The sequence below is a fragment of the Brienomyrus brachyistius genome, chromosome 1, assembly GCF_023856365.1.
Source record: "Brienomyrus brachyistius isolate T26 chromosome 1, BBRACH_0.4, whole genome shotgun sequence".
NCBI lineage: Eukaryota > Metazoa > Chordata > Actinopteri > Osteoglossiformes > Mormyridae > Brienomyrus > Brienomyrus brachyistius.
In genome coordinates this window covers 26,810,432-26,830,111 of record NC_064533.1, presented here as the reverse complement: position 1 = coordinate 26,830,111, position 19,680 = coordinate 26,810,432, and the positions used below count along the sequence as shown (strand labels likewise).

At 42.3% G+C, this 19,680-nt stretch overlaps 1 protein-coding gene across 5 annotated transcripts; it reads left to right on the top strand.

The window, feature by feature from the left end:
- Window positions 1-685: 685 nt before the first annotated feature.
- Window positions 686-19,562, top strand: puf60b (poly-U binding splicing factor b). Of its 5 annotated transcripts, XM_049005971.1 has the most exons (12): window positions 686-804; window positions 2,241-2,324; window positions 6,145-6,240; window positions 7,637-7,726; window positions 8,600-8,650; window positions 11,852-12,013; window positions 12,709-12,801; window positions 14,112-14,325; window positions 14,410-14,600; window positions 15,978-16,092; window positions 18,387-18,631; window positions 18,858-19,562. In XM_049005971.1, exons 3-12 carry the CDS (start codon window positions 6,163-6,165, stop codon window positions 19,155-19,157), a joined length of 1,539 nt encoding a protein of 512 aa, XP_048861928.1. In that variant the 5' UTR covers window positions 686-804; window positions 2,241-2,324; window positions 6,145-6,162; the 3' UTR covers window positions 19,158-19,562. The 5 variants fall into 5 exon arrangements, with proteins under 5 accessions (XP_048861928.1, XP_048861927.1, XP_048861925.1 ...); XM_049005970.1 differs by lacking the exon at window positions 2,241-2,324 and having other exon boundaries at window positions 692-804; XM_049005968.1 differs by lacking the exons at window positions 686-804; window positions 2,241-2,324 and adding an exon at window positions 5,896-6,025 and having other exon boundaries at window positions 18,387-18,601.
- The last annotated feature ends 118 nt before the right edge of the window (window positions 19,563-19,680 follow it).

Here is a 19,680-nt window from a genome sequence, read left to right as displayed (position 1 = left end):
CCAAGAGGTGGGGTACTATGCAAACCCTACAGACTATTTACAACCTAGCAAAACTGAAACATGCATGTAAATGAGTGTTCAGACTTGTCTGGAATTGGAAATCTCATGCCAGCCATCTGACCAAAGTTGACAACCTTGAGCTCAGACACAGGTGAGGGCTTACAAGACTGTTAATGAATGATTATCACTAAGTATATGACTGCACATGACAACAATAAAGTATTTGCAAATACTGAACTGATTCAATTCCCCTTATGTTTATGGTACTATATGTATTATTTAGTACCTGAGATTAGAACTGGCCCTGATATTTATTCAGTATCACATTCATAATCCAGGCCATTTAGATAAAACTATTCACATAACCGCATGATTTTTTTGCAAACTGCCGCGACTCTCTGCCAGCTCTGGACATCAAATCCAGGCACCATTATCGCCCAGGAAACGGCTCCTGGTTTCCTATGCACAATGCCACGGGAAGTATATGAGACAAGGGAAACAATAGCAAAGAATTCAAATCTCGATTCCTTGTTAATTTCACATTCATTCTTACAAATGAAGTGCACAATGACAATGTACGAACGTCTTTATAATAAAGTCGGGGTGATGAAACATAATAATTAACAGGCGTCTCTTCAACTTTAAAACACGGAAGGCACAAGCGCCTAAAAATTTATCGCGAGATCACCATCCATACAAGCGACCTTTTCAGGTTTCTCGCGCAGTCTCGCGGGACTTTCGGGTTTCCGAATTCAGTCGGCGCTGTGTACGATAGTGTGCTTCATGGCGGTGGCGGTGGCTGCGGTAAGGAAATCGAAATTTAAGCTTAAAAAAATCGCGTTTTCTTATTTTCCTCGTTCCATATGCTTGTAATCTCACGGAAAGTGTGCAGCAGCATTGGCTGTTTTCCTGTTTGGGAGCGCAGCAGGCCCGGTTGATGGTGGTGGGGGGGGGCTGGCTACGCGTGGCCTCTGTTCCCGGGTGTCCTACTTGTCCGGAGAGCTGAGCTGAGCCCAGCCGAGCCCAGCCGAACGGAACCGAACCGAACCGAACCTACCCGACCGGTGCTGTTAGTAGCCCAATGCAAGCTCGTCTGTCTACAGCTTTTCAGCTTGTGCTAGAAGAAAGCTGTTTATGCCGTTAGGCAGTTATGTAGCTTCGTGACGGAGCTGCGGTTGCGGCTGGCTCCAGGCTTCCACTGTAGCTATAACACAGTGGGACCGACTAGTCATTTAAACGTTTTTTAAAGCCTTTATACGGGGTAGGTAACCAGTTTGTATGTTTGGGGAAGAGCTTCGGAACAGATACTCCGCGGGTATCATCATGGTTCCGCGATCAGATGTTGGTAGGCTTCGACAGATACGGCAACTTATCCGGTCACCGTTAGGCCGTGATAAGGTGCCGTTTATGCTGAACGGCTGCTACGTCATTAACAGGATTTAATGGTTTTATTTTGATGTCTGTTTCCTAAATACCGAGACTGGATCGCCGCTGGGTAAGGCTTTCAGTCGCCTGGGCCAGGGGCGGTCGGCAAACGGTCCAGCGAGTCGCCCCATAAGGAACTGTGGTGTGTGTTAACTCCGTTTGGCGGACGAAACGAGCCTGAGTTGATTTCCCGGCTAAATCCTTCCCTATTCCTTCCCAAAAATGTCTCAACCCGTCCAGGCTGGCAGGCGTTGATATAAATGAAGACGCGAGTCTTAATATTTGCTTGATATCTGTTAGTGCTCAGTGAGTAATGTGACGAAAACACAGCGACCGTGAGCGGGAAATACATATTTATTTAAAAAAATAATCACCTAGCATGTGACATATCACAACTGATAGATCTTGTTCATGTGCTAACGTAAGTTCCTATGTCTGTAATCTATATTGATAAATGTGACACATTTCGTGCTTGCGTGACAAACTGTTTGCCCTCTGTATTTATGCGAGACAAAGTACTGGCTTGCATACAAACAAAAGACTTCTCAAGTATCTTATGCAATGAACTGAACTCCTGAATTATTACGCCCTTAATAGATTTTTTTTAGTAGTAAAAAGGAACCCATGTAAAAGTTTGTCTTTCTTACACAGGCATAAAGTGCACACACATGCTTTATGGCCTTATGTTATTTTTATTTTTAGACAAACAACTTGTTTCATTACTTTGCATGACCTTGTATGTGGCATTTCTGGGAAGAGAGCCTTTGGAAACATGTGTAAGTTAACTCAACTAAAGGCCTTTTCTTTTCCTATAGAGCCATTTGAACATATAAAGCTCTTCCCATTATTTATCTCCCACGGGTAAGGTCCCCGTGACCCCGACGCAGCGCGGGTGCTAGGTAAGACTCCCGTTTTCCCAGTGTGCAACACGCCTCTGAATGACAGCCATCTTTTCAGTAGAGCCGACCCGCTTGAGTGTGTTCTGTTCCAAAAAATACATTACTGGACCAAGTTTAAAAAATCTTGTAGACTGTCACTTAGCAGTTGCTGGAGTGCAGTAATATTGTGTAATTTTCATTTTGACTGGGGGTATAACTGTACATAAAATTCAAGGATCGGTACTAACCTTGATTTTGGGTTCATGGTTCTTTGTGATTTAGCTAGAGCAAGGAAAATGCAAGCTGTTTTGAAATTAATTATTGAAACTGCAAACACAATTAGGAACAGTTGTAAACCAAAGGTAAAGTGTCTGTTCATGTGTCTAAATAGCAAAATTTCCACATTGTAAAAATAAACACATGAAGTAAAATATATCATAATGACAATTTTGTTGTTCTCTACTGTTGAGTATAGTCATATCTATTTTGATAAACTCCTATATCTGTAGTTTTTTTTTTTTTTTTTTTAAAAAAAGCCCTGTCTCAGTTCATTGAGAAAAGCGCCTAAGATGCCATGGGGAGGCTAACTTGCCATAACTGTTTCTGCCTTGTTCAGGTCATCCACATGTCTTCTCTAATAAGTTAGCAACATATCTGAGTTTGGTATAACAGAGCCAACTTACATTCTAGCAACACACAACTTACATTCTACAACTTACATTGTCTGCAATGTGCCTGTATGGAGAGATCCTTAAGTGTATGATAGTGTGTGTTCTGTGTGTATTCTGTCTGTCAGTTGCAATTAGGACTGCTACTAGTGACTCTTTCTATGGATTAATCTTAGGGGTGGGCTGATTCTCATGGTTTCAGTTGCAATCTGATTCTGATATAAGACCTCTTTTTTTCTTTATTATATAATATATATACACATTAATATTTTAAAGCTAGTTAAATACAGATGGAAAAATGGATGCAATTTTATTTATTTTTTTTGCATTCTTGAAGCATTTTGCTGTTCAATCTGAATATCTTCCAGGAGAGTATACACAACTGTCGAATGCTTAAAATGGCCCACAATGTTTCTCCCACTGGCAACAGTTTGTAATAGCAGCCACCTTTGTATCACAAGCTGTAGCCAGTGTGCAAAACAGCTCCAGGTAGCGACTCCCAAATCAGCCATTACTTTTTTCATATTACTCACGTTATCGTGCACAATTGAGTGTGCTTTTAGTGGGATTTCCGACTAAACTACTCCCACCTCTCAAAACTTTTTTACAAAGACTGTAAATCACTGTGCTACTCATTGCTGTTAAAAGCGTAACATTCTTCCAGATCATGATTGTCTTATCTGATGTTATTATGCTCCTCGTACTCCAAAGGGTATTTGCGTGACGTCACAGCAAGTGGAAATCACAGCACCCCCACCCCCTGAGTAGCAACAAAAATGAGTGCAGCGTTAGCGTTCAGCTTGAATGCCGCAAAAATATGTCTAAAATGGGAAAGAGCTGTAGTGCAATTGTACAACTGGATTTAGTGTGTAATAGGAGCTACCTTTTTAAAGATTGCCAAAACCTAGATGAGTAAGTCACCGATATCAATCCGAATATCAGATCAGTGCATCTCTAATTAATCTATCGACTATTACTGATTGGTTGACTAACCCAAATGATTAATTTTCCTCCAGAATATCAGCTTGACCGTTTAAGTTCATTTTATTTTCATAATAAACTGTATGTCACTGCATGGATTTAGATAATGGACAATGACTTTTCTGCACTATATGGGCATTATTTTTTTGACCACAATTCGACAAATAGATTGTCTCCCTAAAATAGTAATGAGGTCCGTATTGTGATGCCCAAAAGTTAGTGATCTGCATAAATTCGACGTATCCTTATGCTTATTAAATTTGGTTAGCAGAGCGAGCCACATGCTACTGTCTTGGTAAATCATGGAAGCAATAAACACTGAAGTGGCAATGAAGAAGTGGGCATTTTAGCAGCCGTAACTTTTAAAAGTGGAGATACTGTAGTTGAAGGTAAAAGACGTTGGTGGCTGATAGTTTTCATTTTTATTTCAATTCACAAATTATTTTTTATTTGGTGTGCGATAATTAGTCCCAACAAGTCCATCAGACACAAACTTGCACCGTCAGTTAACATAGAATAAGTTCAGATTTTAGTGTAAATATTTTCAGATTCATTATTCAGGTGAAACACTAAGTTAGTAGGCAGACAGCTTTACGGCTTTAATGATGAGTATGTTTAGTAGGTAGACAGACAGAAGATGTTTAAGATGTTTAAAAACCTTTTGCCTTTTCTGGCTCATTTCCTCTTTAGGTGCTCGGGCGGAGTGCTACCGCTGTGGTATGCCATCGAAATTTTGCGCAGTTTAAAACCACCTTTTTGATTTGTGATAATTTGAACTACTGCCATAATTATGTAGTGATATTACAGGAAAACATTTGTTATACTGAATTGAAGTGGTGCATCTATTTAAAATATCAATGTCAACCTATTTTTAGCGTCAACGACTACGTTGACTATTCGCAGCAGCCATAGTTGCAATCCTATCATTTGTAGACACATCTAAAGTTCTTTTCTCACCCTAATCATTTTTGACATGTTGGTTAACCGGCAAAAGCAAACAGAAGGTAGTGCCTTGGATTTCTTCTTCTCTCCCTTTCACACCCTTGTCCCAACATGCCAGACATCCCCTGTTTGGCAACATATCGGCATGAGCAACATGCCTAAAAAGAATTTCACATCGGTAATATGGAACTTGTTTGGATTTAAAAACCTGACATAGTTACTGTAGAGTAACTTGCAGAATAGTTTGTAAACATGAAAAAGAATCAGGATAAGACCGCAGATCATGAAATCTTGATATTTTTGCAATATCGCCTACCCCTACCGCTGGTTATGACTGCCATAGCCATAACCGACTCCGTCACAATTAGAGTAATGTTTTTCCATGTTGATTGTAAACTTAGGTTTTCAATAAATGTATCCATTTGTTTCATTGTGCTTTCTGAAACAAAAATGGTGTACCGAACGGTACACAATGAATATGTGTACTGTTACAGCCCTAATTCTGACTGAAACATTTACAGAATTAAGCAGGCAAGTTTCTGGGTAAGATTGTTATGGGGCAAACCTTATTACAGCATGAGAAAATATGTTGCCTGTGGTTTTATATACAGTTCATGAGGAATATGATGAACATCTTTTGGAAGGCAGGATTTGCTGTAAGGATGTAACGATTGTGTTTTTCGCTGCTAAACCTTGTATCTAAACGGTCTCTCTACATAGGCACTGTCACCCGTATTTATTTCCAGGGCGGCCGACACAAAAGTAGCCTCACTTGTCAATTCTGTTTAAGATCCTGGGCCACTTTTATGTGGACCACCCTCTATATAATATTGCTTTTCTTGTATGTATTTACAGTATTTAGTTGCTTTTTATAATTTGTGTTGCAAATGTTGGCTTTAATTTTATGATTTCTTGTAATGTGGAAATGCAAAATTGCTGTGTGTTAATGTGTTTATTTTCTGTTGGACTTTTATTAAAGTGTTTTTCAGATTTTTTTTCTTTAAAGATTCATTGCATAATAGGCATATTTGCAGGACTGTTTTAATGAACTGCTGTGAATGGATTATTTGCAGACATTTAAGCTGTTGGGTTGAAGCACAGTTAAAAGAAAATGTCTGGATCAGCACAATAGTGAGTTGTTTGATGTGCAACACATGAAGTGCCTCTCTGCCTTTATGAATAACCGGTCTGTCTTTATGATTTCCATGCATATCTGTCTGTTATCCTGATGCCTCTGCCCACATCCACAGGGGGGCGAACATCTAACCATGGAGAATGGACAGGGCACTGGTGCCAAGCTTGGCCTGCCTCCTCTCACACCAGAGCAGCAGGAGGCCCTGCAGAAGGTGGGAGCTGCTGCCGGCACTGTCCCCTCCTGGGCTGTCTGCCCCAAATTTGCGTTGTTTCCATTTTTTTATAGGCCACCGCTTCTCGGGGTAACTTGTCGGATTTAAGGTAGTATGGACAATGTAAGTCAACGAAAATGAAGTTCATTTAAACTGGGGTACCTTAAATGAAGTTGTCTAGCGAACCAGCAAATCTTGCTTTGTGATACAGCACCTACAACATGCTACAGACACTTGTTTTCTCGTAGCCATCCATGCATGACAGACTGACAATATGTTAACATTTTCCACATGTGGTTCTGTAAGTTAGGAGTCTGTGCTTGTGTCCCCAAAGTCTCTGCCTAGGTGACTGGCAGAATAACTGTCATTGCTGTGCCTTTCAGTTTCAGCTTAACCCTAATAACTGGTACTGTGGTGCCGGAAGATTCCCTGACCCTGCAAAACGTCCCCCGGCTTTGTCTCAGCAGCATAATGTGTTTTATAAGAGAGCAGGCTGGCATATGTGAAAATAAAGAATTCCTGTGCACTTGTACAAATGGTGAATAAATAATCATTATCGTATTGTTTATGCCCTGCAGCAAATGGGGAACTTCCAGGGTCAGAGTCTGGCTTCAGCTGTGTTGTTTTGAAGAAGCATTCTGTTCAGCGCTCAGTATATCATCATGCAGTCAGCGGAGTGCTTTGTATGGCACTTCTGGATGGCGGTCTTCACTGATTACAGTAAAGGAGAAATGATAAATTATGAATGCAGTCCTTTTTGGCTTTAGGGGAAAAGCATTGACATATATCTCATGGTGCTGTGTGTCTACAGTCCTTTAAAAATCTGCATATGTCGATGGTGATAGAATTGTTTCACTGCCTTCAGCCGATATAGCAAACTCTTAAGCTAGTAGATTAGTTTGTAGTTGCTGGTATGTTCTATCTTGTAGTACTTGACTATTAGTCTGTGTGCGTCATCAGTTATGATGCTACATGCTGTCATGTTTCCTCATGTTTGTTACTGTGCCATTACCTTGCAGATAAAACTTAAGCTCGTGTTTCCCTCATTAGCAAGAAAATGAACCAAGTAGCGTAGTTCAGTTTTGTTTGCGTGTCATCCCGAAACTGGTGGGTCCTTTTGGATTTTACTTATTTAGCAGATGTATATCACTTTGGATAAAAAGCATGTTTCAGAAAACAGGGTCAGCTTGTCCCTGGAGCAGTTGGGGTTAAGGGCCTCGCCTAGGGGTTCAACGGTAGAATCACTCTGGTGACCCTGAGATTTTAACTGGTGGCCTTCTGATCACAGGCACAGCCTCATAACGTGAGGGGCCACACACCACCCCAATTGTTAGCTAATCATCTGCACTGCGGCCAGTTTTTTCATTTGAATTCTGTTTCTGCCTCGTCTCCACAGGCAAAGAAGTATGCTATGGAGCAGAGTATAAAAAGTGTGCTGGTGAAGCAGACCATCGCTCACCAGCAGCAGCAACTGACCAACCTACAGGTGAGTGTGCACCACAGTGCTCCCCCCATCCCCCATCAGCTACAGCACTAACCTCTTAGGGCTGTGGGCTCTGCCTCCCTCATCTGTCGCCGTGATGCAAGTCGACAGAGAGTAATTGAGTTTCTCTGCCACATTTGGATAATCTTACAGGACCGAGTTTAAAATGGTTCTAGATGGATGCCCCGCCTTCCACGTAATTTGTGCAAAAATGCCTCAAATACCAATGCAGAGAGGCTGAAACACAAAAGCATAATGTTTTATGTGTGAGATGTATTTGGGAATGGCTTGAACATTGTCTAATATATCCCTTTTCATGGGGGAAAAAGCAAGGAGTAGTGATAACTGCAAAATATTTAAAATGGGGAGTAGCTTTTGTTACTGAAACAATATATGTATAATTTGGAGCTCCAATAGTCCATGTAGCAAAATCTATGTACATGTGCTGTGATTGCTTTATTTTGTATGTTAGTTTGGGTAATGTACTTGTGAATGGTGAAGGTAGAGAAGATGCTGTACGTTACACTGCATTAACTGATTCAAGGTTGTTTGACCTTTGACAGTGCTCTCCTTTTTTGAAGTGTTTGTTTTGGGGCAGTAGAACAACTCAAAAAGAGAAATGTGTAACTTGTTTGCCTTGCACCCCCTGAGCTCTTGTGTTCATGGGGAAAAAAAATGTGGACTCTGGAGTTCAGGGGGGTGTGGGTATGGGTGGGGGGGGGTCTCGTCATATTAGATGGAGCTGAAAGACTGGTTTTTGAGAGAGGCAGTAGCAGCAGGTTTGAATTGTGTGTCTGAGTTGATAAGCAATGAGCTTTTAAGAAAGAGATTATCTAACCTACTTTTCAGCACTTTTCCATCTTTACTGTCTTTCAGATGGCAGCAGTGACAATGGGCTTTGGAGATCCTCTCTCACCTTTACAATCGGTCAATAGAATATTAAACTTTTTTCTTTGTGCGCACTCCTGTTAAAGGGACTGTTACCCTTCTTTAAGTGGCCAGTCAGCCCGGAACCTCGTCCCTGTTGAACTGATTAACAATGCTGCATATTTAAAAAGTAGACATGGCTTTGTGTGTGGTGGGAGAGGGGGGAGATGCACATACAAATGCAAAAACTACTGAATGCGATGAAGTGGTAAGTGCAGTTTAATTGCGTGTATTTCCAGCTGAATGGGCAATGATTAAGTTTGGCTTAAATTGGTCCCTGTGCCCTCATTGTGGACTATTTACTAGTCATATTGGCTGGACGGGAGCACATGGAGTAATCTTGAAAGTTGCCGGTTTAGTCGGGTCCTGGTGGGATGTGAGAATTTGCTATTCCTACAAAGTCAGGGCCACATGCAACCAAGTCAAACACCAGTGTAATATGCACACAATTTAGGAGGGAAACTCATCCTAATTTAATTGATATCATACTGATACCGATTTACCTTTATTTCACACGTAAGTCCAAGAATGACAAAGTATTTTCCAAGTCCAAGAATGACAAAGTATTTCTCCCCCCCCGAAATCTGTCCAAATGATGAGATTAGCACACTATTGGTGAATCTCAAGGTTAAGTCCAAGAATGACTTAACCTTTAGCACACTGTTGGTGAATCTCATCTCCTCATTTGGACAGATTTTGGGGGGGGGAAATGCTTTGAATTATCTGCATGAGAATTAGACTAAATAGCCAGAAGCAGTGTTGTGGGTTTATGGACTGTTATGTAATTAATGGGCCCGTCTGTCATATCAGTTTCTGAAGTTACCATGGTGATGATGAATGTAGTGGCAGGGATCCTCATGGGAAAAGTGGGCTACTTTGTGAGCATCTAAATAGGATCATGGTGGTGTGGCTTTTTTCCCTGCTGTTCAATAGCAGACAGCAGGCATTCATTGAAATGGAAACTGTTTAAGGCAGAATAATAAGACACTTGCTGGTTGCTCATTCACACCACAACAAGCAAAGAGGCGTTGTTCAACAACTCATTTGGCCATGTTCTGCCTGAGGATGGCAGTCAGGTGTGCTAAGGGTTAAAAAGATTATTGCATAAACCTGTATTTATTAATGTTTTTACGAGAAAGATGAGGATCTATGCTGCACAACATACCATTTAACCAGGGAGAATCTCAGCGCTTGACATGAAAGAAACATTTGAACAACAGTGTAGCAACTTTCAACCCCTTACGTTCCTGTGGGTTCTATCAGTAGTGGAGCTTTGGACAAAACTATTCTTTCGTTTGTATAAAATACTATTAGTTTCAGAGTTTGGATTGTGACGTGTCAGCTGATGTGCTCCATTCAGTTAATATGAATGGAAAAGTCATTAAACTGTTCAGCTAATTTTTGCTAAGTTCACATTATACGACTTTTGGAGTCATCATATCATTGTACTGTTCACATTACATTACTTATCTTGTAATCAGGGAACTTGGAAGTCATTGTGGTTTGCACACTCTGACTGATCAGCGACCGGAGGTCACAAATTCTGAGATTCTTTCACCCGGAAGAATCCTCAATGAGCGTGTCTAGTGTCCAAGCTATGCTTTGTGTCAGAAACATGCGAGAAATGACACACTACAAATTGTTAAAACACTTGAATCAAATCACAACACATGATCCACATTTACAAACACCTGCCAAATGAACCCTTGTATACATAGGACTTTCAGGAAACGCTATTGTATACCTCAGGTCTTTAGTGACCCGGCATATCAGGTCACATATAACTAACTTTTACTAAATACCTCTTCCCTGAACACTAAGAGCAGTTACTAGACAAATTGAACTTTTCACATGTTTTTAAACGCCTCTCCCTGGTTTCCTTTCATGCTGTCTTGCACTCTCATGGACTGTAGCATGTCACCACATTCATTGCCATTCCACATCACAACACTTTTCACTCTACTGGATTTGAGGTCGCCAACAGGTCCAAATATATAGCCTGCTAGATGTCTGACAGGTATCTCAATGCATCAGCTAATGTCAGGTCGTGAACAGTTCTGGAATCGCAATTGAGTGCCAGTTTGCCAGAATTGAGCAAATGCCTGTTTGCCTCTGATTGGAGGCTTTTGCCGGCGATCTCCAAAAACTGTTGGTGAGCAGAAAATCGTATAATGTGAACTTAGCATCAGTTAATGTTAAGATTTGTGAAACATGTCTTTGCGGGTAATGAGGTCTGGATTAGTTGGGCTTAGAGGATGGTCCATGAGGGCTATTAGCAATTCATCCAGAATCGTTGGGTGGGTGGGCTGGGCTGAATGTATTGCTGCTGTGAACTTAAGCCCATGTCTTCTTTATAAATATGTGACCACTTTGGAACAGGACAAATGGGTAATATGATCCTTGGCTTGGTATTAAAGAGGGCTAGCAGTCACTTTAAACCATCCTAAATTACAACACTGCTCAAACAGGGACCTTTTGTTGGCTATGTTGGTTGTTTTGGGGTAGGCCAAGCAAGTCATTTTTTTCATGTCATGGATGAACACTAAAAATTTTTTAATGTGTGTAGAAGCTTTTGGACTTCAGTAAGGAAGCCAAAAATCAGCTCTGTTTTAATAATCCACCCCACTAGACTCAAGCAAAACGTAAGTTCGACTGTTTTTATTGGGCCACTTTGGTGTCTAGATTGCAGCTGATTTTAGAGCTCTCACCTTTTCTGCATCTCAGGAGTGCCGGTCAGCTTCAGAGCCGGACAGCAATGAAGGGTGTTTAGCCCGGCCCCTATTGAAGTAGTAATGTATATGACACACTTCAGAGGCACACTTCAGATGCTTGATGTACTGAACCTAATCCTCCTCCATATTAATCATTAAATACATACACATCCTGAATTTTTGGTAAGAGTACCACTGCTTAGAAGCCCTCTCCCTTTTTTCCACGCAGATTTATTCATAATATTACACACTAACAACTACATTATGCCCCGTTTCTCTGACACTGGCCTTTTCGAGAGACACGGAGGACTTAAGGCGCCCTTACGTGCAGGAAGGTAGATGTAGCATTTACAAGCTGCCCCCCCCGGCCCCGCCCCATACACCCATACACATGTATATGAGCTGCTTGTGTGTGTGTGTGTGTGTGTGTGTGTGTGTGTGTGTGTGTCCGGCTGTGTAAACGCTAGTGGACATCTCTCCTCGTTGGCAGGTGGCAGCCCAGCGGCAGCGCGCGCTCGCCATCATGTGCCGGGTGTACGTGGGCTCGATTTATTACGAGCTGGGGGAGGACACCATCAGGCAGGCCTTTGCCCCCTTCGGACCCATCAAGAGCATCGACATGTCCTGGGATTCTGTTACCATGAAGCACAAGGTCAGAATTGTCCTTCATTTTTCTTTCTTTTTCTCCGCTTTTTGTTTGTAATATATTGTTCTTTATACAAGCGTCTCGTAAACCTTCACAATACACATCTGAACATTTAAATGCATGAACCAGTCCTTGCTGTAATAGCTGAATTTTACCTGTCTAGGGCAAATAATATTAATAATATTAATAGTAATAATAATAGTAATAAATAAATATGAACGCCCAGTGTTAGTCTGGTTATCATACAAGCATAATCTGTTTTAGCTCAAAATAAAGTACTGCAGCTGAATATTATATTCTGAACAGAATTAACCTTCCTGAGAAGAGGCTACATTCTCAGCACTGTTTAGCCGTCACACAGCACTGCAACATATTGATTAAAAAATTACGTTTTAATAGTATGCATTAGAATCCTTTTAAATTGCATCATAAAATATTACGAGTGAATGAAATTTGTAATGCGTCTATTAGATGGTTTTATTTTTTTTCTTTGAAAGGAACCTGTTTGTGGAGCGGTGGACTGCCAGTAGACTCCCTCAATGATGAGCCTGCTACTTACTTGCATGAATTAACCAGCAGTTTCCTGTGTTTCTTACATTACCCCCCCCCTACCCTGAAGAGCGGCACTCCTGGGGCAGCTGCTCTTCTCTTGTCGTCCTGCCTCTTTAGCCTGAGTAAGAGCCTGTTCACCTCCCCTGCAGGGCTTTGCCTTTGTGGAGTATGAGGTACCGGAGGCCGCACAGCTTGCCTTGGAGCAGATGAACTCGGTAATGCTTGGAGGGAGGAACATCAAGGTGAGGAGCCAATGGAGCGGCCCAACCCCCACGCTGCTCACGGGAGACTTTGAACCAGGACCCCTGGGATTGCACTCACCTCAACCCCCTTCTTTCTTTAAAGCTGGAGAAGGAACCTGCTGGAACGTCCAATTGTTCATTCTGACATTCAGTGTGTGTGACTGAAAATGGCACTTGTCTTTCCCCTCACATGCATTCCCAGTATGTTTGTTTGTTTCCCGATTCAAACGTCCAAATGCATGGTAACTTTGTGTGTTTGCACCGTGTGTCAGCCGGGTGTCTCCCTTCTCCATGAAATGTTGCTGTGCTGTCCACATGACCCAAAACTCTTTTAGAGAGAAGGTCCTTCTGGGATGCCCTGATTTCTCGATGTCCACCCGGGACAGCACTCCGCTGACTGGCACGAGCTCCCGTTGTGCTGATGATGGGCTGCGCCTGGCTGATGCTGCTTGGCTGCCCCACCTGCAGCACAGATACTGTACAAGTCGTCAGCTCAGTAGAGGAAGCTTGATCCAGCCTGGAAGGAACTTCTAACTTAAAGATAGATGCGCTGTGAATGCGTTGAGAATATTTGGCAACGCTGAAGCTCTTCCTGCTTCCAGGATGAGCCACTTTGGTTGTTTTTGGCTATACTGCCAGTGACTAAGCTGAGGGAAAATTCAGTCTGAGCAACTATGTGAGCGTTAGCTTGACGCCCAGAATATACGTGGCATGATGTTGCCTTGGTGGTCTGAGGCGTGTTGTAGCATACTATGAGATAAGTGTAGAAAATCTAGAGTTTCTTTTGCGTGACTTACGAACAGATCAGTTATACCGCCATAGATTTTTATTCTTAAGTACGTTGTAGGGTTATGAAAGGTTTACTTGAATAAATCACACTGGAACTGGAATCATAGTTGGATATAGCTGATTTTCATCAACTTGGGTGTTTACTCAAATTAGTTTTGCCTTTGCCATATCTGTATTTGTGAAGAATGATAGGAGCAGCTTTTTAGTGATATTTTCATATAGCAGTCTTAAGTTGGTTGGTATTAGTGTCTGACTTTATGAATTCATAAGAACCATCTCTGACGTTATTTAACGTCCAGTAGTGCTTCTACAGATAGCTAGTTGTGCATACTAGGTTCTTTGTGTGGGACTGGTAGGTGTAGGAGCAGCTATGTCAAGCTAGTAGGATAATTTGCTGAGATTTGTCAAGAACTGGTGATGTGAAGTTCCTCATGGGTGTCAGGAAGTTTGAGGTGCGTTGTTCAGTGTCTGTCTATGACACACCTCCATTGAGTGGCCCTGTGCTGGTATCTGTGCTGTAGGTGGGGCGGCCAAGTAACATCGGCCAGGCGCAGCCCATCATCGATCAGCTGGCAGAAGAGGCTCGCGCCTTTAACCGGATCTACGTGGCGTCCGTCCACCCTGACCTCTCGGACGAGGACATCAAGAGCGTCTTCGAAGCCTTTGGGAAGATCAAGTCCTGCACATTGGCCAGGGACCCTACTACAGGAAAGCACAAGGGCTACGGCTTCATTGGTGAGCAGCAGTGCTCTCGTGGTCCCTACACCGTCATGTTGGTGCATCGTTCCAGCCCTTCAATCTGGTCTTGCTCCCCGGCAGAGTATGAAAAGGCCCAGTCATCCCAGGATGCTGTTTCTTCTATGAACCTCTTTGACCTGGGTGGCCAATATCTACGAGTAGGCAAAGCGGTGACCCCACCTATGCCCCTCCTGACTCCCACGACCCCAGGTGGTCTGCCTCCCGCAGCTGCTGTGGCTGCTGCTGCCGCGACTGCAAAAATCACAGCACAGGTAAATATTTATGTGGAACGCTGAATAAATGTATAAAAAGTGCAGGAGTAAAAACAATATGTACAGAACTGTGGAAGATGTACAAACAGTGCCATAAATACAACGAGCAGGTCTGAAGATCTGGTCATGAAAAGACAGTCTTCCACTATATGGAAATATTAATATTCCACAGAGATACGATATTGAGTAGAAGCAAGTGATTTGTCGGCCCAGCAGTCTTTGCAGGCACTTGCAAGGCACCACTAACTTATTTTCCAGAATTTTGTTTTTAGATAAGTTTTATTTAGCTACATAGTTAATTTTCAACTCCTAAATAATCGCAAACACTTCAAATATTGCATTGGGAACTTTTGCCCGTATTGTTCAGCCCTAACATACGTTCACAAAAAGTCATCATTAATTGGGTATATGTACCGCATTATGTACAAATATCAAATAAAAATGAGGCTGTGACTGTGCTAACAGTTTTAGCAGCAATAATCTTGACATACAGGAATCACAGAAAGTAAACTAAGCACCAAGAAAGGCTAACCTACTCCTAGAGGTTAAATGGTGCATATCTATGGCTAACCTTACATTATTGGGTGAGCCTGTCAAACCTGAATGTCATCTTTTATCATGTATTTGCATTGCAGTCGTCCTGTGCTGATTAGTTCTGCTTCGCAATACTGGCTGATGGTTGCATTGTCAGTCACTTTTAATGTGAAGTGCTTCCATGCACATGATTCTTTCGCTCTTTATTTGGATCCTCACGGTTTGTGGTGTCTTCCTTCCGCCATATTGCAGAGTAATCGATTTTTCTCCGATGCATTTTAACAAGTGTTTTGCCCATCGTCTGAAGCCCAGCTTTTTTCTGCACATGTACGATACAATATCAGTGTGACATCACCCAGCCTTAGTTTCAGTAAAATCTTTTAGGCATTGAACTTTGAAGTTGTGGTTGAGTATCTGAAGTTTGCAGCATTACTAAAATAAGCAGATATTGTAGGCAGTTGTGACCTTCCAATGACATACAGGCTGTTGGCAAAATTTTAACTGTTGGCGCTTAGTTAATATCAGACATATTGCATACGTATTGAAATCTAGCATTTTTACAAAAATGGGGCCTTATACCCAGTGTAAGATCTTAACTGGGAACTTCATGCTTTGTTTGCTCTGTAAATATATTGCCTTAGGCACATGAGTGTGTTACAGCTATAGTTGGTGACAGTGGTCAGCTGACTACGCTCATTTCCAGTTAATTGTTACTCTGCCCAGTATATAGTTTCACGCTGAGTTTCAGAGTGAGAGTCAGTGGAGACTTCACTGTGTTGTCCGCCCTGTTCCATGCACCAGCTCGCTGGTGCTGCCTGCTTAACCCCAGCTCTGCTCATCCAGGAGGCCGTGGCGGGAGCGTCGGTGCTGGGGGCACTGGCCTCACCCCTGTCCCTCAGCCAGCAGCTCAGCCTCCCCCAGGCTGTCATGGCTGCCCAGGCACCGGGAGTCATCACAGGTACGCCAGGGAGGGTTCTGTTGGGAGTTTTAATTAATCATTTGATTTATTGATTCATTCATTCATTCATTGCTTCATGGGGGGATATTACATATTAGCAGCAGTGTTTGTACATGTGCATGTCGATAAACAGCCATGATGGATGCATGCATGAATATATGGATGGATAGCAGATCGAGAGAGCCAGCAATCCTGAAGGAAATTGCAGGTTTACAGTAGCAGAATATATACATTTAGATAGTAAAAACATTTAGACATTAATATGCCTGGGTGCCCCCACCAAATTGCAGCAACCCGTTTTGTGGACCCATTTTGGCATTGCCTGGTAAGCTTATCATTCTTTGAAAACAGCAGCAGCCACACAAATGGACATCAAGATGTTGGTATTATGTTTGTTACTGTAATTCTCTTTAATGTCAGTGATCTGTATTGAACAATGGAGTATCTCTGTGATGTACTGGAAGGCTATGTAGCCTTTGGAAATGATCTGTAGCTGATCGTACAGCCAATAGTACAATTTAGGATTAGGGCTGTGAAATACTACTATGTATATCAGAAAACGAAATAAAACCATCATTTCATATTATACTCTATTTTGTGACGTGGCAAAACTCACTGTTTACAGCAGCATTTTTTTCATTTGGATGATCCCTTGGTTTTCCAGATTTCTTTATGGACGAATTATTAATGTTTTGCTGGTTATGTTTATACTACACGTTTAGTAGCCCCACTGTCTTGTTTACAGTCACTGGCAGTGAATGGACACAGTGCAGTTGTTAATAAATTCGTGTAAAAACACGTATATGAGAAATACATAGTATGCATTGTCCCCCATAGTTTAATGCTTAAGGCACACTTAACTGGACATGTCTGTATTGTTTAGATTTATACCCATTTGTCCATTAATTCTGTTTACTTTAAATGGACACAATTCAGTTGTTTAGTAACAGAAAAATATTACGAGGGAATGCAGAACTATTGTGAGGGAACTCAAAACTATTTTTAAAATATTTCCGCAAACCTCTTAGGGAGTCTGTATACAGCAGCTGCTCTTTACAAAAACATCAAATTCATCACTGTCAAAAAATGTTTCTTTTTTTTTTTGTACAAAATCAAGTCCACAAAAATAGGGAGTGATGTGTGTACAAAAGGGGTTTTACATATTTCTGAATCACTTCCTGTCTATTTGTGGATCACGTTACATTTATTTCCCCCCTCTATTACATATGGTGTGATCTTTACATTTGAAACAGGTTTTTCACATCTGTGGATCATTTCCTGACTATGAGGATCGCGTTACATTTGCCACCGTGCTCCTTTTTATTTGCAGATTTTTGTCCAATTCGTACCGCATCTGATTTACAGAGGAAATCCATAAATATGAGGTGCATCTGCGATGTATGTCATTAACGGGATATGAGATTTTGGTCATATCACAAAGCCTACCTCAGGACTACGTAATTCAGTCTGAAACCTGTTACCACACAGTGTCTACAGGAGACCAGAAAATGCTTAAAGCATTAGGCTTATGAGGGAGTGATACTGTGATAAGTACGGTATTGCTGTATATGTGAACCATTTGACAAGACATTTTATCGCCTGAAGGTGCAGGCTGGTTCACAAAGTAACTACTCTTAAGCAGGACTGAGAAATGAGGCTGTGCCTGGGGCCTGGTAATCTGTTTTTACAACCACATATCACCCTCTAGGGTGCTGTAATACAGGTACTTAGTAAAATTTCAGGTTTGTACCCCCTGAAATTCATTTAGTCAATTTGCTCCCTCCTCCCACCTGGTAAAATCTATCAGGAGACACCTACGTGGACCCCACCCCGAAATGTAGTTCTGGTAATGGGCCTGGAATATTAAGCTTCTTTTTGTTTTCTCTTTTTTAAAAATACAGGTCAGTTTTTTTTTTTTTTTTTAAATAGGTCCGTTTGCCGTATGTTTTAGCAGGTCTGTTTCGTTTTGTCGCGTTCTGAGTTTTCCATCGGGTTGCGGCTAGATTATTCTCTACTGACCCTTTTGAGGTCCACATTGGCAGAGTTGGACACGTTTGGACCCATACAAGTTTTAGCAGGAATGGTCAGGTTCCAAGATTTAAATCGAGGTACAAGTCGAAAGAAATTCGACAGACCCGTCGATGTTCGAGTTAGTCGAGCTGAGAGGTGTTTGAGTTCCAAGGTTCTACTGTACTTGATGACCATGTTATGACGGCAAACTTAGAGACATGCATATTTTCAGTCATTTTTACAAATGATATTTAGCCAAACTTGGAACCCCATGCCCCCTGCAGGTGTGACACCAGTACGGCCAGCACTTCCTGTGCTGCCCCAGGTCGGCCTGGTGAACCCAGTGCTGGCCTCACCGCCCGTGCTGGTCACGGCCCCGGCTGCCACCCAGGAAGCCAAGAAGGAGGAGGAGGAGGAGGCGTCCCAGGATGGGGCAGCCCAGGAGATGCTGAGCGAGCAGGAGCACATGAGCATCTCGGGCAGCAGTGCCAGACACATGGTAATGCAGAAGCTGCTGCGAAAACAAGAGGTGGGTGTGGGAGACACACCCAGCCGCTTTCACCAGAGTTCTGATACTTAGGCCGTACCTGGGAGCGATGGTGACGCTGGTGTGCCAATAGGGGGCAACTCATTCTGCTCTTCATGTCTCTATAAAGATATTCCACCTCATTTCCTTATAGAAGTTGTTTAATCTGTTCACCAGTGTGTGTGTACCTAATAGAAGCACTCCTGATGCTCTCTCTCCATGCCTACAGTCTACAGTAATGGTCTTGCGGAACATGGTGGGGCCCGAGGATATTGACGACGACCTGGAAGGTGAGGTCACAGAGGAGTGTGGCAAGTTTGGCACAGTCAACAGGGTCATCATCTACCAGGAGAAGCAGGGCGAGGAGGAGGACGCCGAGATCATCGTGAAGATCTTTGTGGAGTTCTCCATGGCTTCCGAGATGAACAAGGCCATCCAGGCCCTGAATAACCGCTGGTTTGCTGGTCGTAAGGTTGTCGCTGAGGTTTATGACCAGGAGCGCTTCAACAACAGTGACCTTTCTGCATAGGACTCTGCGCCGCCTTGTCCCCCACACCCACTGCGATCAGTCATGCACGGCCCTCGCCTCTGCCACTAGTGACCTGGGCCTCTTTTAAACTTGTAATTACTTTTTTATTGATGTTGATATTAATATTATTAACCATCCCTTTTGGGGATTTTGGAAAAACCTCATGGAAGCCCCCCCCCCCCCCCCCCCCCAAATTCTCCTGTCACCTGCTGTAAAAGACTCTACTTTTTTTTTTTCTTTCTTTTTGCTATTCGAAAACGTCATGAGCTGGTTATCGTTCATTTTGCGATTTATTATTTTTTTTTTTTAATGATGACCAAAGGTGGCTCCTGTAAGGACTTGAATACCTTGCTCCAGAGCTATTGGTACCAGTTGCCCAGAACAATAAATTCTTCAATAATGAAACTTTGCAGTGTTGTTACTGTGTGTTGTTCAATATTTAACATGCATTAGAATTTTCTAGTAAATTCTTAAATATACAGTTATGGGAAACATTGAAAAATGCAGAACTTTGTAAATTTAC

Bases quoted from the DNA above. Each gene is read 5' to 3' on its own strand.
- puf60b (XM_049005967.1), top strand. From the start codon at position 5,939: ATGAACTGCTGTGAATGGATTATTTGCAGACATTTAAGCTGTTGGGTT. The intron at 8,651-11,851 runs GTCAATAGAATA...CCTCGTTGGCAG, and splicing joins CTCTCTCACCTTTACAATCG to GTGGCAGCCCAGCGGCAGCG. The intron at 18,632-18,857 runs GTGGGTGTGGGA...CCATGCCTACAG, and splicing joins AGCTGCTGCGAAAACAAGAG to TCTACAGTAATGGTCTTGCG.